Genomic DNA, 16,501 nt, shown 5'->3' with positions numbered 1-16,501 from the left:
TCCTCCAGCCAGTGGGAAGAGAGAGAGAGAGAGAGAGAGAGACACTCCCAGCCAGTGGGAAGAGAGAGAGACAGAGAGAGAGACCCTCCCAGCCAGTGGGAAGAGAGAGAGAGAGAGACCCTCCCAGCCAGTGGGAAGAGAGAGAGAGAGAGAGAGAGAGAGACCGACCCTCCCAGCCAGTGGGAAGAGAGAGAGAGAGAGAGAGAGACCCTCCCAGCCAGTGGGAAGAGAGAGAGAGAGGGACCCTCCCAGCCAGTGGGAAGAGAGAGAGAGACCCTCCCAGCCAGTGGGAAGAGAGAGAGAGACCCTCCCAGCCAGTGGGAAGAGAGAGAGAGACCCTCCCAGCCAGTGGGAAGAGAGAGAGAGAGAGACCCTCCCAGCCAGTGGGAAGAGAGAGAGAGACCGACCCTCCCAGCCAGTGGGAAGAGAGAGAGAGACCGACCCTCCCAGCCAGTGGGAAGAGAGAGAGAGACCGACCCTCCCAGCCAGTGGGAAGAGAGAGAGAGAGAGAGAGACCCTCCCAGCCAGTGGAAGAGAGAGAGAGAGAGAGAGAGAGACCCTCCCAGCCAGTGGGAAGAGGGAGGGAGAGAGAGAGAGAGAGAGAGAGACCCTCCCAGCCAGTGGGAAGAGGGAGGGAGAGAGAGAGACCCTCCCAGCCAGTGGGAAGAGAGAGAGAGAGAGACCCTCCCAGCCAGTGGGAAGAGAGAGAGAGAGAGAGACCCTCCCAGCCAGTGGGAAGAGAGAGAGAGAGAGACCCTCCCAGCCAGTGGGAAGAGAGAGAGAGAGAGACCCTCCCAGCCAGTGGGAAGAGAGAGAGAGAGAGAGAGACCCTCCCAGCCAGTGGGAAGAGAGAGAGAGAGAGACCCTCCCAGCCAGTGGGAAGAGAGAGAGAGAGAGACCCTCTCAGCCAGTGGGAAGAGAGAGAGAGAGAGAGAGACCCTCCCAGCCAGTGGGAAGAGAGAGAGAGAGAGACCCTCCCAGCCAGTGGGAAGAGAGAGAGAGAGAGAGACCCTCCCAGCCAGTGGGAAGAGAGAGAGAGAGAGACCCTCCCAGCCAGTGGGAAGAGAGAGAGAGAGAGACCCTCCCAGCCAGTGGGAAGAGAGAGAGAGAGAGACCCTCCCAGCCAGTGGGAAGAGAGAGAGAGAGAGACCCTCCCAGCCAGTGGGAAGAGAGAGAGAGAGAGACCCTCCCAGCCAGTGGGAAGAGAGAGAGAGAGAGACCCTCCCAGCCAGTGGGAAGAGAGAGAGAGAGAGACCCTCCCAGCCAGTGGGAAGAGAGAGAGAGAGAGACCCTCCCAGCCAGTGGGAAGAGAGAGAGAGAGACCCTCCCAGCCAGTGGGAAGAGAGAGAGAGAGAGACCCTCCCAGCCAGTGGGAAGAGAGAGAGAGAGAGACCCTCCCAGCCAGTGGGAAGAGAGAGAGAGAGACCCTCCCAGCCAGTGGGAAGAGAGAGAGAGAGAGAGAGAGACACTCCCAGCCAGTGGGAAGAGAGAGAGAGAGAGAGAGACCCTCCCAGCCAGTGGGAAGAGAGAGAGAGAGAGACCCTCCCAGCCAGTGGGAAGAGAGAGAGAGAGAGAGAGAGAGACCGACCCTCCCAGCCAGTGGGAAGAGAGAGAGAGAGAGACCCTCCCAGCCAGTGGGAAGAGAGAGAGAGAGGGACCCTCCCAGCCAGTGGGAAGAGAGAGAGAGAGAGACCCTCCCAGCCAGTGGGAAGAGAGAGAGAGAGAGAGAGAGAGAGACACTCCCAGCCAGTGGGAAGAGAGAGAGAGAGAGAGAGAGACCCTCCCAGCCAGTGGGAAGAGAGAGAGAGAGAGAGAGAGACCCTCCCAGCCAGTGGGAAGAGAGAGAGAGAGAGAGAGAGAGCGACCCTCCCAGCCAGTGGGAAGAGAGAGAGAGAGAGACCCTCCCAGCCAGTGGGAAGAGAGAGAGAGAGAGACCCTCCCAGCCAGTGGGAAGAGAGAGAGAGAGGGACCCTCCCAGCCAGTGGGAAGAGAGAGAGAGAGGGACCCTCCCAGCCAGTGGGAAGAGAGAGAGAGACCCTCCCAGCCAGTGGGAAGAGAGAGAGAGACCCTCCCAGCCAGTGGGAAGAGAGAGAGAGAGACCCTCCCAGCCAGTGGGAAGAGAGAGAGAGAGACCCTCCCAGCCAGTGGGAAGAGAGAGAGAGACCCTCCCAGCCAGTGGGAAGAGAGAGAGAGAGACCCTCCCAGCCAGTGGGAAGAGAGAGAGAGACCCTCCCAGCCAGTGGGAAGAGAGAGAGAGACCCTCCCAGCCAGTGGGAAGAGAGAGAGAGACCCTCCCAGCCAGTGGGAAGAGAGAGAGAGACCCTCCCAGCCAGTGGGAAGAGAGAGAGACCCTCCCAGCCAGTGGGAAGAGAGAGAGAGACCCTCCCAGCCAGTGGGAAGAGAGAGAGAGAGAGACCCTCCCAGCCAGTGGGAAGAGAGAGAGAGAGAGAGACCCTCCCAGCCAGTGGGAAGAGAGAGAGAGACCGACCCTCCCAGCCAGTGGGAAGAGAGAGAGAGACCGACCCTCCCAGCCAGTGGGAAGAGAGAGAGAGACCGACCCTCCCAGCCAGTGGGAAGAAAGAGAGAGACCGACCCTCCCAGCCAGTGGGAAGAGAGAGAGAGAGAGAGAGAGAGACCCTCCCAGCCAGTGGGAAGAGGGAGGGAGAGAGAGAGAGAGAGAGAGAGAGAGACCCTCCCAGCCAGTGGGAAGAGGGAGGGAGAGAGAGAGAGAGAGAGAGAGAGACCCTCCCAGCCGGTGGGAAGAGTGAGACCCTCCCAGCCGGTGGGAAGAGTGAGACCCTCCCAGCCGGTGGGAAGAGTGAGACCCTCCCAGCCGGTGGGAAGAGTGAGACCCTCCCAGCCGGTGGGAAGAGTGAGACCCTCCCAGCCGGTGGGAAGAGTGAGACCCTCCCAGCCGGTGGGAAGAGTGAGACCCTCCCAGCCGGTGGAAGAGTGAGACCCTCCCAGCCGGTGGGAAGAGTGAGACCCTCCCAGCCGGTGGGAAGAGTGAGACCCTCCCAGCCGGTGGGAAGAGTGAGACCCTCCCAGCCGGTGGGAAGAGTGAGACCCTCCCAGCCGGTGGGAAGAGTGAGACCCTCCCAGCCGGTGGGAAGAGTGAGACCCTCCCAGCCGGTGGGAAGAGTGAGACCCTCCCAGCCGGTGGGAAGAGTGAGACCCTCCCAGCCGGTGGGAAGAGTGAGACCCTCCCAGCCGGTGGGAAGAGTGAGACCCTCCCAGCCGGTGGGAAGAGTGAGACCCTCCCAGCCGGTGGGAAGAGTGAGACCCTCCCAGCCGGTGGGAAGAGTGAGACCCTCCCAGCCGGTGGGAAGAGTGAGACCCTCCCAGCCGGTGGGAAGAGTGAGACCCTCCCAGCCGGTGGGAAGAGTGAGACCCTCCCAGCCGGTGGGAAGAGTGAGACCCTCCCAGCCGGTGGGAAGAGTGAGACCCTCCCAGCCGGTGGGAAGAGTGAGACCCTCCCAGCCGGTGGGAAGAGTGAGACCCTCCCAGCCGGTGGGAAGAGTGAGACCCTCCCAGCCGGTGGGAAGAGTGAGACCCTCCCAGCCGGTGGGAAGAGTGAGACCCTCCCAGCCGGTGGGAAGAGTGAGACCCTCCCAGCCGGTGGGAAGAGTGAGACCCTCCCAGCCGGTGGGAAGAGTGAGACCCTCCCAGCCGGTGGGAAGAGTGAGACCCTCCCAGCCGGTGGGAAGAGTGAGACCCTCCCAGCCGGTGGGAAGAGTGAGACCCTCCCAGCCGGTGGGAAGAGTGAGACCCTCCCAGCCGGTGGGAAGAGTGAGACCCTCCCAGCCGGTGGGAAGAGTGAGACCCTCCCAGCCGGTGGGAAGAGTGAGACCCTCCCAGCCGGTGGGAAGAGTGAGACCCTCCCAGCCGGTGGGAAGAGTGAGACCCTCCCAGCCGGTGGGAAGAGTGAGACCCTCCCAGCCGGTGGAAGAGTGAGACCCTCCCAGCCGGTGGGAAGAGTGAGACCCTCCCAGCCGGTGGAAGAGTGAGACCCTCCCAGCCGGTGGGAAGAGTGAGACCCTCCCAGCCGGTGGGAAGAGTGAGACCCTCCCAGCCGGTGGGAAGAGTGAGACCCTCCCAGCCGGTGGGAAGAGTGAGACCCTCCCAGCCGGTGGAAGAGTGAGACCCTCCCAGCCGGTGGGAAGAGTGAGACCCTCCCAGCCGGTGGGAAGAGTGAGACCCTCCCAGCCGGTGGGAAGAGTGAGACCCTCCCAGCCGGTGGGAAGAGTGAGACCCTCCCAGCCGGTGGGAAGAGTGAGACCCTCCCAGCCGGTGGGAAGAGTGAGACCCTCCCAGCCGGTGGGAAGAGTGAGACCCTCCCAGCCGGTGGGAAGAGTGAGACCCTCCCAGCCGGTGGGAAGAGTGAGACCCTCCCAGCCGGTGGGAAGAGTGAGACCCTCCCAGCCGGTGGGAAGAGTGAGACCCTCCCAGCCGGTGGGAAGAGTGAGACCCTCCCAGCCGGTGGGAAGAGTGAGACCCTCCCAGCCGGTGGGAAGAGTGAGACCCTCCCAGCCGGTGGGAAGAGTGAGACCCTCCCAGCCGGTGGGAAGAGTGAGACCCTCCCAGCCGGTGGGAAGAGTGAGACCCTCCCAGCCGGTGGGAAGAGTGAGACCCTCCCAGCCGGTGGGAAGAGTGAGACCCTCCCAGCCGGTGGGAAGAGTGAGACCCTCCCAGCCGGTGGGAAGAGTGAGACCCTCCCAGCCGGTGGGAAGAGTGAGACCCTCCCAGCCGGTGGGAAGAGTGAGACCCTCCCAGCCGGTGGGAAGAGTGAGACCCTCCCAGCCGGTGGGAAGAGTGAGACCCTCCCAGCCGGTGGGAAGAGTGAGACCCTCCCAGCCGGTGGGAAGAGTGAGACCCTCCCAGCCGGTGGGAAGAGTGAGACCCTCCCAGCCGGTGGGAAGAGTGAGACCCTCCCAGCCGGTGGGAAGAGTGAGACCCTCCCAGCCGGTGGGAAGAGTGAGACCCTCCCAGCCGGTGGGAAGAGTGAGACCCTCCCAGCCGGTGGGAAGAGTGAGACCCTCCCAGCCGGTGGGAAGAGTGAGACCCTCCCAGCCGGTGGGAAGAGTGAGACCCTCCCAGCCGGTGGGAAGAGTGAGACCCTCCCAGCCGGTGGGAAGAGTGAGACCCTCCCAGCCGGTGGGAAGAGTGAGACCCTCCCAGCCGGTGGGAAGAGTGAGACCCTCCCAGCCGGTGGGAAGAGTGAGACCCTCCCAGCCGGTGGGAAGAGTGAGACCCTCCCAGCCGGTGGGAAGAGTGAGACCCTCCCAGCCGGTGGGAAGAGTGAGACCCTCCCAGCCGGTGGGAAGAGTGAGACCCTCCCAGCCGGTGGGAAGAGTGAGACCCTCCCAGCCGGTGGGAAGAGTGAGACCCTCCCAGCCGGTGGGAAGAGTGAGACCCTCCCAGCCGGTGGGAAGAGTGAGACCCTCCCAGCCGGTGGGAAGAGTGAGACCCTCCCAGCCGGTGGGAAGAGTGAGACCCTCCCAGCCGGTGGGAAGAGTGAGACCCTCCCAGCCGGTGGGAAGAGTGAGACCCTCCCAGCCGGTGGGAAGAGTGAGACCCTCCCAGCCGGTGGGAAGAGTGAGACCCTCCCAGCCGGTGGGAAGAGTGAGACCCTCCCAGCCGGTGGGAAGAGTGAGACCCTCCCAGCCGGTGGGAAGAGTGAGACCCTCCCAGCCGGTGGGAAGAGTGAGACCCTCCCAGCCGGTGGGAAGAGTGAGACCCTCCCAGCCGGTGGGAAGAGTGAGACCCTCCCAGCCGGTGGGAAGAGTGAGACCCTCCCAGCCGGTGGGAAGAGTGAGACCCTCCCAGCCGGTGGGAAGAGTGAGACCCTCCCAGCCGGTGGGAAGAGTGAGACCCTCCCAGCCGGTGGGAAGAGTGAGACCCTCCCAGCCGGTGGGAAGAGTGAGACCCTCCCAGCCGGTGGGAAGAGTGAGACCCTCCCAGCCGGTGGGAAGAGTGAGACCCTCCCAGCCGGTGGGGAGAGAGAGAGAGAGACCCTCCCAGCCAGTGGGAAGAGAGAGAGAGAGAGAGACCCTCCCAGCCAGTGGGAAGAGAGAGAGAGAGAGAGAGAGACACTCCCAGCCAGTGGGAAGAGAGAGAGAGAGAGAGAGAGAGACACTCCAGCCAGTGGGAAGAGAGAGAGAGAGAGAGAGACACTCCCAGCCAGTGGGAAGAGAGAGAGAGAGAGAGACCCTCCCAGCCAGTGGGAAGAGAGAGAGAGAGAGACCCTCCCAGCCAGTGGGAAGAGAGAGAGAGAGAGAGAGAGACGACCCTCCCAGCCAGTGGGAAGAGAGAGAGAGAGAGACCCTCCCAGCCAGTGGGAAGAGAGAGAGAGAGGGACCCTCCCAGCCAGTGGGAAGAGAGAGAGAGAGAGACCCTCCCAGCCAGTGGGAAGAGAGAGAGAGAGAGACACTCCCAGCCAGTGGGAAGAGAGAGAGGAGAGAGAGAGAGACCCTCCCAGCCAGTGGGAAGAGAGAGAGAGAGAGACCCTCCCAGCCAGTGGGAAGAGAGAGAGAGAGAGAGAGAGAGAGACCGACCCTCCCAGCCAGTGGGAAGAGAGAGAGAGAGAGACCCTCCCAGCCAGTGGGAAGAGAGAGAGAGAGAGAGAGAGACCGACCCTCCCAGCCAGTGGGAAGAGAGAGAGAGAGAGACCCTCCCAGCCAGTGGGAAGAGAGAGAGAGAGAGGGACCCTCCCAGCCAGTGGGAAGAGAGAGAGAGAGAGACCCTCCAGCCAGTGGGAAGAGAGAGAGAGAGAGAGAGAGAGAGAGACACTCCCAGCCAGTGGGAAGAGAGAGAGAGAGAGAGAGAGAGAGACCCTCCCAGCCAGTGGGAAGAGAGAGAGAGAGAGACCCTCCCAGCCAGTGGGAAGAGAGAGAGAGAGAGAGAGAGAGAGACCGACCCTCCAGCCAGTGGGAAGAGAGAGAGAGAGAGACCCTCCCAGCCAGTGGGAAGAGAGAGAGAGAGGGACCCTCCCAGCCAGTGGGAAGAGAGAGAGAGACCCTCCAGCCAGTGGGAAGAGAGAGAGAGACCCTCCCAGCCAGTGGGAAGAGAGAGAGAGACACTCCCAGCCAGTGGGAAGAGAGAGAGAGACCCTCCCAGCCAGTGGGAAGAGAGAGAGAGACCCTCCCAGCCAGTGGGAAGAGAGAGAGAGACCCTCCAGCCAGTGGGAAGAGAGAGAGAGACCCTCCCAGCCAGTGGGAAGAGAGAGAGAGACCCTCCCAGCCAGTGGAAGAGAGAGAGAGAGAGACCCTCCCAGCCAGTGGGAAGAGAGAGAGAGACCGACCCTCCCAGCCAGTGGGAAGAGAGAGAGAGACCGACCCTCCAGCCAGTGGAAGAGAGAGAGAGACCGACCCTCCCAGCCAGTGGGAAGAAAGAGAGAGACCGACCCTCCCAGCCAGTGGGAAGAGAGAGAGAGAGAGAGAGAGAGAGACCCTCCCAGCCAGTGGGAAGAGGGAGGCGAGAGAGAGAGAGAGAGAGAGAGAGACCCTCCCAGCCAGTGGGAAGAGGGAGGGAGAGAGAGAGAGAGAGAGAGAGAGACCCTCCCAGCCGGTGGGAAGAGTGAGACCCTCCCAGCCGGTGGGAAGAGTGAGACCCTCCCAGCCGGTGGGAAGAGTGAGACCCTCCCAGCCGGTGGGAAGAGTGAGACCCTCCCAGCCGGTGGGAAGAGTGAGACCCTCCCAGCCGGTGGGAAGAGTGAGACCCTCCCAGCCGGTGGGAAGAGTGAGACCCTCCCAGCCGGTGGGAAGAGTGAGACCCTCCCAGCCGGTGGGAAGAGTGAGACCCTCCCAGCCGGTGGGAAGAGTGAGACCCTCCCAGCCGGTGGGAAGAGTGAGACCCTCCCAGCCGGTGGGAAGAGTGAGACCCTCCCAGCCGGTGGGAAGAGTGAGACCCTCCCAGCCGGTGGGAAGAGTGAGACCCTCCCAGCCGGTGGGAAGAGTGAGACCCTCCCAGCCGGTGGGAAGAGTGAGACCCTCCCAGCCGGTGGGAAGAGTGAGACCCTCCCAGCCGGTGGGAAGAGTGAGACCCTCCCAGCCGGTGGGAAGAGTGAGACCCTCCCAGCCGGTGGGAAGAGTGAGACCCTCCCAGCCGGTGGGAAGAGTGAGACCCTCCCAGCCGGTGGGAAGAGTGAGACCCTCCCAGCCGGTGGGAAGAGTGAGACCCTCCCAGCCGGTGGGAAGAGTGAGACCCTCCCAGCCGGTGGGAAGAGTGAGACCCTCCCAGCCGGTGGGAAGAGTGAGACCCTCCCAGCCGGTGGGAAGAGTGAGACCCTCCCAGCCGGTGGGAAGAGTGAGACCCTCCCAGCCGGTGGGAAGAGTGAGACCCTCCCAGCCGGTGGGAAGAGTGAGACCCTCCCAGCCGGTGGGAAGAGTGAGACCCTCCCAGCCGGTGGGAAGAGTGAGACCCTCCCAGCCGGTGGGAAGAGTGAGACCCTCCCAGCCGGTGGGAAGAGTGAGACCCTCCCAGCCGGTGGGAAGAGTGAGACCCTCCCAGCCGGTGGGAAGAGTGAGACCCTCCCAGCCGGTGGGAAGAGTGAGACCCTCCCAGCCGGTGGGAAGAGTGAGACCCTCCCAGCCGGTGGGAAGAGTGAGACCCTCCCAGCCGGTGGGAAGAGTGAGACCCTGTTCATTTGACTGATTCCAGAGATGAGGGGTTTATCTTATGAGGAAAGGTTGGACAAGTTGGGCCTGTATACACTGGAGTTTAGAAGACTGAGAGGTGATCTTATTGAAACACACAAGATCCTGAGGGGACTAGAAGGCATAGATGCTGAGAGGATGTTTCCCCTTGTGGGAGAGACTAGAACTATGGGCCACAGTTTAAAAATAAGGGGTCTCACATTTAAGACGGAAATGAGGAGAAATGTTTTCTCTCAGAGGGTCGTGAGTCTGTGGAACTCCCTTACCCAGAGAGCGGTGGCAGGGTCATTGAATATTTTTAAAGCTGGGTTAGATAGATTCCTGATTAACAAGGGAGACAGGTTAGTAGGTAGACGGAGGTCACAATCAGATCAGCCATGATCTTATCAAATGGCAGAGCAGGCTCGAGGGGCCGAATGGCCTACTCCTGCTCTTAATTCGTATGTTCGTGAGAGAGAGAGAGAAACGCTCCCGTCTGGTGGGAAGAGAGGGAGAGGGAGAGGGGGAGGGAGAGGGGGAGGGAGAGGGGGAGGGAGAGGGGGAGGGAGAGGGAGAGGGAGAGGGGGAGGGGGGAGGGGGAGGGGGAGGGGGAGGGGGAGGGGGAGGGGGAGGAGAGGGGGAGGGAGAGGGGGAGGGAGAGGGGGAGGGAGAGGGGGAGGGAGAGGGGGAGGGAGAGGGGGAGGGAGAGGGAGAGGGAGAGGCTCCCAGCTGGTGGGAAGAGAGAGGGAGAGGGGGAGTAACAACTTGCGGAGTGAAATAATTTCTTCTCATCTTCCCTCTGGCTCTTTTGGCAATTATCTTAAATCGGTGTCCTCTTGTTACCGACCCTCCTGTCAGTGGAAACAGTTTATCCATATCTACTCTGTCAAAACCCCATATAATTTTGAACACCTCTATTAAATCTCGCCATAACCTTCTTAGAATCATAGAATGGTTACAGCACAGAAGGAGTCTATTCGGCCCATCAAGTCCATGCTAGCTCTATGCAAGAGCAATCCAGCTAGTCCCATTCCCCCGCCCTATCCCTGTTGCCCTGCAAATTTTTTCCCTTCAAGTACTTATCCAATTCCCTTTTGAAAGCCACAATTGAATCTGCCTCCACCACCTCCTCTGACAGTACATTCCAGATCCTAACCATTCGCTGTGTAAAAAAATTTTTCCTCATGTCGCCTTTGGTTCTTTTCTCAATCACCTTAAATCTAAGTCCTCTGGTTCTTGACCCTTCCGCCAATGGGAACAGTTGCCCTCTATCTACTCTGTCTAGTCCCTTCATGATTTTGAATATCTATCAAATCTCCTTGCAACCTTCTCTGCTCTAAGGAGAACAACCCCAGCTTACGAACATATGAACTAAGAGCAGGATTAGGCCATTCGGCCCCTCGAGCCTGCTCTGCCATTTGATAAGATCATGGCTGATCAGATTGGGACCTCAACCCTATTTCCCGTCCACCTTCTCCAGTTTATCCATGTAACTGAAGTCCTTCATCCCTGGAATCATTCTAGTAAATCTTTTCTGCACCCTCTCTAAGGCCTTCCAAAAGTGCGGTGCCCAGAACTGGACACAATATTCCAGTTGTGGCCGAACCAGTGTTTTATGCAGGATCATCATAACTTCCTTGCGTTTGTACTCTATGCCTCTATTTATAAAGCCCAGGATCTTGTATGCTTTTTTAACCGCTTTCTCAACCTGCCCTGCCACCTTCAAAGATTTGTGCACATATACCCCCAGGTCTCCCTGTTCCTGTACCCCTTTTAGAATTGTACCCTTTAGTTTGTATTGCCTCTTCTCGATCTTCCTACCAAAATGTATCACTTCACACTTTTCTGCATTAAATTTCACCTGCCACATGTCCTCTTGAAGTCTATCACTTTCCTCCTCACTGTTCACGACACGTCCAAGTATTGTGTCATCTGCAAATATTGAAATGTGCCCTGTACACCCATGTCCAATTCATTCTTTGCTCTAAGGAGAACAATCCCAGCTTCTCCAGTCTCTTCACATAACTAGTGGGGAGAGAGAGAGAGAGACCACCAGCTAATAGGAACAGAGAGAGACGAAGAGACAGACCGTCCTAGCTGGTAGGAACAGAGAAAGAGAGTGAGACACCCGGGTTTGACACTCGGGGTTAGTCACAGGGTTGGAAAGCGACCTTCACTTGGCATCTGCCCAGTGTGGCACATTTGAAATCAGCAGTCCATGTGCAGTAATTTAGGCACAGACCTGTGTCTCGTCACTCTGCGATGCATTGTTACTCAGAGTGACCCCCAAGGCAAAAGCTGTGTGTGATTGTAACCCTTGACAAAAATGTAATAAATCTCCCTTCGTGTTGCACATGGGGAGCGAAGACCAAGTGTAATCTTCAGCCGATAATTGGACCATGCACACAGATTACAGTCGTACATTCTGTCCTTATTTTTTATCTAATACTTTGATTTGATATAATTTATAGTTAAATAGCAAAACTTACTGCAATTTGGGAAGCAGAATTGTAGGAGTTTCTCTGCATTACAGGCTGAGGAACTGGGAGACGCCCCTGGCAGGAAGGTGTAATTACAGTGTGACCCATTTACATAGGTCCCATTTATAAATCTGCACAGTCCTGGTCTCCATATTATTATAAAAAGGATGTAGAAAAGGATGTAGAGGCACAGGAGAAGATGCAAAAAAGATTCACAAGGATGATACCAGAACTGAGAGATTACACCTATCAGGAAAGACTGAACAGGTTGGGGCGCTTTTCTCTAGAAAAAAGGTTGGGGGGTGACCTGATAGAAGTCTTTTAAGATTACAAAGGGGTTTGATAGAGCAGATGTAGAGAAAATGTTTCCACTTGTGGGAGTCCAAAATTAGAGGTCATAAATATGAGATAGTCACTAATAAATCCAGTAGGGAATTCAGGAGAAACTTCTTTACTGAGTAGTTAGAATGTGGAACTCTCTACCACAAGGAGTAGTTGAGGTGAGTAGCACAGATACATTTAAGGGGAAGCTAGATAAACGCATGAGGGAGAAAGGAATAAAAGGGTATGCTGATAGAGTTAAATGAAGTAGGGAGGGAAGAGGCTCATGTGGAACATAAACACCGGCATAGACCAGTTGGGCCGAATAGCCTGTTTCTGTGCCTTACACTCGATGTAAATGTGGACGTAGGAATTTATAATGAGGGATGGAAGATGACACACAAAGTGTGACAGTAGGAATATAGACTGGAAGTCTATGCAGACCTAAGGTTTTTTAAAAAATGTAATAAAATATTTTTTCAACACTTTTTTTTGTTTGTGTGACACCTTTTCCTCAGGGAGCTGCGAAGATGATCTTGGAGACTGGGGAACACCCGGGAAAGCTGAAGAGCGATGTGTGTACACCAGGCGGGACGACCATCCACGGGCTGTACGAGCTGGAGAAGGGCAACCTACGCAGCACTGTCATGAATGCTGTAGAAGCTGCAACGAACCGGGCGCGCGAGCTGGGTAAAAACTAGTCACCGCCACGCTGGACGCACAGTTGTGGTGGGTTGGAACGTTCCAGAACTGTTCTGCATTTCCATGGGCTTTACGTCTGTCATCAGTGTGAAGGGCCCAAGAGGGACTACCGAGGTTGTAATTCAGTTCAGGAGTTCATCTGAGGCTAAAGACGCATCTGAAATCTAACATTAAAATAGATACATTCATGAACCATCCAATTCCTTCTAATACAGAATAATAGATACTTGGACAGGGTTACAGGTGGATGGCGAGCCTGTACTGTACCTGATCCGAGACTCCTTCATGGGGTAGAGCGAGCTTTACTCTGCTTGATCTGGGAATGTTTAATGGAACGAAAAGTGGGAAAGCATCGCATTCCTTCACGTTGAGAAGTGCAAAAATCAAAGATGGCATCTGTACATAAAGAATCTGGTTCACTTCTGGATATAATTTTTTTTTATTCACACTGAGGTACTGGATAATGTTCTCACAGAGTTGGTGTTGCAATGTCTCATTTAAGCAGACAGAGTCTGGGAGGGGGGGAGCTCCTGACCTTTATATTTGATATGCTTTGCCATTTTATAAAAGAATATAATTTTCTCGGCAGGGTTTTCTTTGCTGGTTTTGTAAGAACTGGAATTTTTTTTAACTGCACAGAAACCTTGGAACCAGGGCTCCCTCCCTGCCAGGCCCTTCAGTCATGTCACTGGGAGAATCCCAGGGCAAATGGCGGAAGGCTGCGACTTCAGGTCAGCCTCTGCAGCCCACCGGGTAGCAAGGTTAGTCAGAGGATGGGTGGGCTGTTCCAGGGCAGTCCTCAGGCTGGTCTGAAGTTGCAGATCCCTGCTTTGTTTTTTTTTGCGACGGAGCTGATCCGGGGTGCTTCTTGGCTGTGACGTGCCTAGTGCTGCTGGCAGGGAGGGAGACTCAACTCGAGTCTCCCTGCAGCTACGCAAAACTGACAATGTTGACAAAAAATTCTGTTGAATCCATTGTATAATGGGGGAGTGTTTCTCCCCCCCCCCCCCGCCCCCCCCAGACTTTCCTTCCCCTTTTGATTTCAAGTTGATCGAAAATTCCTATTGCAGCTGAGCAGGTTCCGTTCATTTTGTTCCAATTTGTTTGTGTTCTGTTACTGCTTGTAAGGTGCTGCTTATCGTAAACTCTGAGACCATAAAATACTCATCATCAGACAGTGGAAACTGTCCTCCAAACCCTGCACAGGATAACATGCCAGCCTGTGTCAAGACTGTGACAACTAACGGAAGCTTCCAATTAAACTTGTGTTAAACTCACCTCCACCTCTCTTCTTCCACTTCCTGCCCCCACATGACATGTTGAAAATTAACAGTAAATTGAAAGAAAAATGCAGAATCATGACAAATGGTAGGGCAAACACCATCATGTTCCATACAAACTTGGATCCCCAATACCCAGTCACAGAGAACCACCAATTGCATCTTTCACAGGAGACACTGAAGTTTCTTGTGTAAACGTGTGGTGAAAATGCACATAATTTATAAACAAAAATCATCAAAGAAAACCAACACGTAACAGAAGGGTTGGTAACCAGAGGACACGGATTTAAGGAGATTGGCAAAAGAACCAGAGGCGACATGAGGATGCATTTTTTACACTGTGAATTGTAATGGTCTGGAATGCATTGCCTGAAAGGGTGGTGGAAGCAGATTCAATAATAACTTTCAAAAGGGAATTGGATAAATACTTGAAGGGAAAAAATTCACAAGGCTATGGGGAAAGAGCAAGGGAGTAGGACTAATTGCTTAGCTCTTTCAAAGAGCCGGCACAGGCGTGATGGGCTGAATGGCCTCCTTCTGTGCTGCATCACCATCCCGACTTGGAAATATATTGTTGTTCCTTCATCATCGTTAGGTCAAAATCCTGGAACTCCCTACCTAACAGCACTGTGGGAGAACCTTCACCGCACGGACTGCAGTGGTTCAAGAGGTGGCTCACCACCACCTTCTCAAGGGCAATTAGGGATGGGCAATAAATGCTGGCCTTGCCAGCGACGTCCACATCCCATGAATGAATTTTAAAAAATCTACTATGATCTCAAGGGAGCCAGAGTACAAAGGAGAGGAAGTTGTGCTTCAGTTGTACGGAACCTTGGTCAGACCCCACCAGGAGTACTGCATCCAGTTTCGAGCAACGAATCCCATGAAAGATATATTGGTCTTGGAGGGGGTTCAGTGCAGAATGATACCAGGACTCAAAGGGTTAAGTTATGAGGACAAGTTGCAAAAATTTGGCTTGTATTCCCTTGGGTATAGAAGATTGAGGAGTAATCTGATTGAGGTGTTTAAAATGTTAAAAGGATTTGATAGGGAAAAAGAGAAACTATTTCCTCTGGTATCGAATTTCTTGAGTCGGTTCAGGGCAGCTTTCTGCAACAACATGCCCTAGAACCAACAATGGGGCAGGCCATATTAGATTTAATAATGAGTAATCAACCAGGTTTAGTTAACAACCTGACGGTGCGTGAACATTTATCTAATAGTCATCATAATATGATCGAGTTCAACGTGTTTGAAAGGTAGAAACCCGTAACAGCTTCTAAGATTCTAAATTTAGATAAGGCCGACTTCAATGGGATGAGACAGAGACTGTCCACAGTAAACTGAATAAATCTGTTAATGGGCAAAACGACAAATGATCAGTGGGAGGTGTTCAAAAAATAATTTAACATGATACAGAACCGGTTTATACCCCTAAGGGGCAAGAGCTCTACTTGCCAAAAAAAAAAGCCAGGGACAACATAAAACTAAAAGAAAAAGCATATAAAAATGCAAAAAATAGCACAGATCCTGGTGACTGGGAGAGATACAAAGAACAGCAAAGGGTGACAAAACAGAGATACTAAAAGGGAGTATGAAAAGAAATTTGCAGGGATATCAAAATTAACACAAAAAATGTTTCCAATTATATTAGGAAAAAGAGGGTGATCAAGAGCAATGTGGGCCCCTTAAAAACTGATAATGGTGATATTGTAAATGAAAATAAGGAAATGGTGGACATGTTAAATAATTACTTTGCATCATTATTTACAGTAGAGGAAGAGGATAGCATGCAGGACACCCCAAGGAAACTAATTTTGAATCAGGGACGGGGGCTCACAATGATTAATGTAAGTAAATTAACAGTAATGAAGAAAATAATGGCACTAAAGAGTTTCAAATCCCCAGGACCAGATGGTTTCCATCCCATGGTTTTAAAGGAAGTAGGTGAGCACATTGTAGATGCCCTAACTATAATCTTTCAAAGTTCTCTAGATTCAGCAACCGTTCCTTTAGATTGGAAAATTGCAACTTTGCTGTTTGAGAAAGGTGAGGGGGGAAACCAGGGAATTATAGACCAGTTAGTCTAACATCTGTTGTCGGGAAATTACTAGAGTCTATAAGAATAGAGTAACTGGACACCTTGAAAATTTTTAGCTGATCAGAGAGAGCCAGCATGGATTGTAAAGGGTAGGTCATGCCTGACGAACCTGATTGAATTTTTTGAAGAGGTGACTAAAGTAGTGGACAGGGGAATGTCAATGGATGATGTTTATATGACTTCCAGAAGGCATTCGATAAAGTACCTCATAAGAGGCTGTAAGCTGAAGTTGAAGCTCATGGAATTGAGGGCAAATTGGCGGAAGGGTCAAGAACCAGAGGACATAGATTTAAGGTGATTGGCAAAAGAACCAAAGGTGACATGAGGAAAATCTATTTTACACAGCGAGTGGTTAGGATTTGGAATGCACTGCCCATGGGGGTGGTGGAGGCAGATTCAATCATGGCCTTCAAAAGGGAACTGGATAAGTACTTGAAAGGAAAAAATGAGCAGGGCTACGGGGATAGGGCGGGGGAATGGGACTAGCTGGATTGCTCTTGTATAGAGCCGGTGCGGACTTGATGGGCCGAATGGCCTCCTTCCATGCTGTAACCTTTCTATGATTCTATGAAATTATTGACTGGTTAAGAAATTGGCTGAGCAGCAGGAGACAGAGAGTAGGCATAATGGGCAGGTACTCAAATTGGCAGGATGTGACTAGTGGTGGTGTCCCACAGGGATGTGTGTTGGAGCCTTAACTATCCACTATTAACGACTTAGATGATGGGATAGAGCTTGCCGATGATGCAAAGGCAGCATTGTAAGCAGTGTAGATGGAAGCATAAAATTACAGAGATATTAATAGATTAAGTGAATGGGCAAAACTGTGACAAATGTAGGTGAGTGTGAGGTTATTCACTTTGGACTTAAAAAGGATAGATCAGAGTACTTTCTAAATGGTGAAATGCTCGAAACAGTAGAGGTCCAAAGAGACTTAGGGATCCATGTACATCATGAAAATGTCATGGACAGGTACAGAAAATA

The 16,501-nt window shown here is 54.3% G+C and overlaps 1 protein-coding gene across 1 annotated transcript in view; it reads left to right on the top strand.

The window, feature by feature from the left end:
- The window catches only part of pycr3 (pyrroline-5-carboxylate reductase 3), a 36,528-nt gene extending 23,115 nt beyond the window's left edge, over window positions 1–13,413 (top strand). Inside the window, exon 6 of the mRNA XM_067968514.1 lies at window positions 11,953–13,413. Within this exon, the coding sequence (XP_067824615.1) occupies window positions 11,953–12,135 (183 nt within the window). The 3' untranslated portion in view covers window positions 12,136–13,413. The remainder of the gene's footprint in view (window positions 1–11,952) is intronic.
- Window positions 13,414–16,501: the final 3,088 nt, after the last annotated feature.

The sequence above is a fragment of the Heptranchias perlo genome, chromosome 2 (genome assembly GCF_035084215.1).
Source record: "Heptranchias perlo isolate sHepPer1 chromosome 2, sHepPer1.hap1, whole genome shotgun sequence".
Classification (NCBI taxonomy): Eukaryota; Metazoa; Chordata; class Chondrichthyes; order Hexanchiformes; family Hexanchidae; genus Heptranchias; species Heptranchias perlo.
The sequence above is the reverse complement of the archived record's forward strand: the minus strand, read 5'-3'. Positions and strand labels throughout refer to the sequence as shown.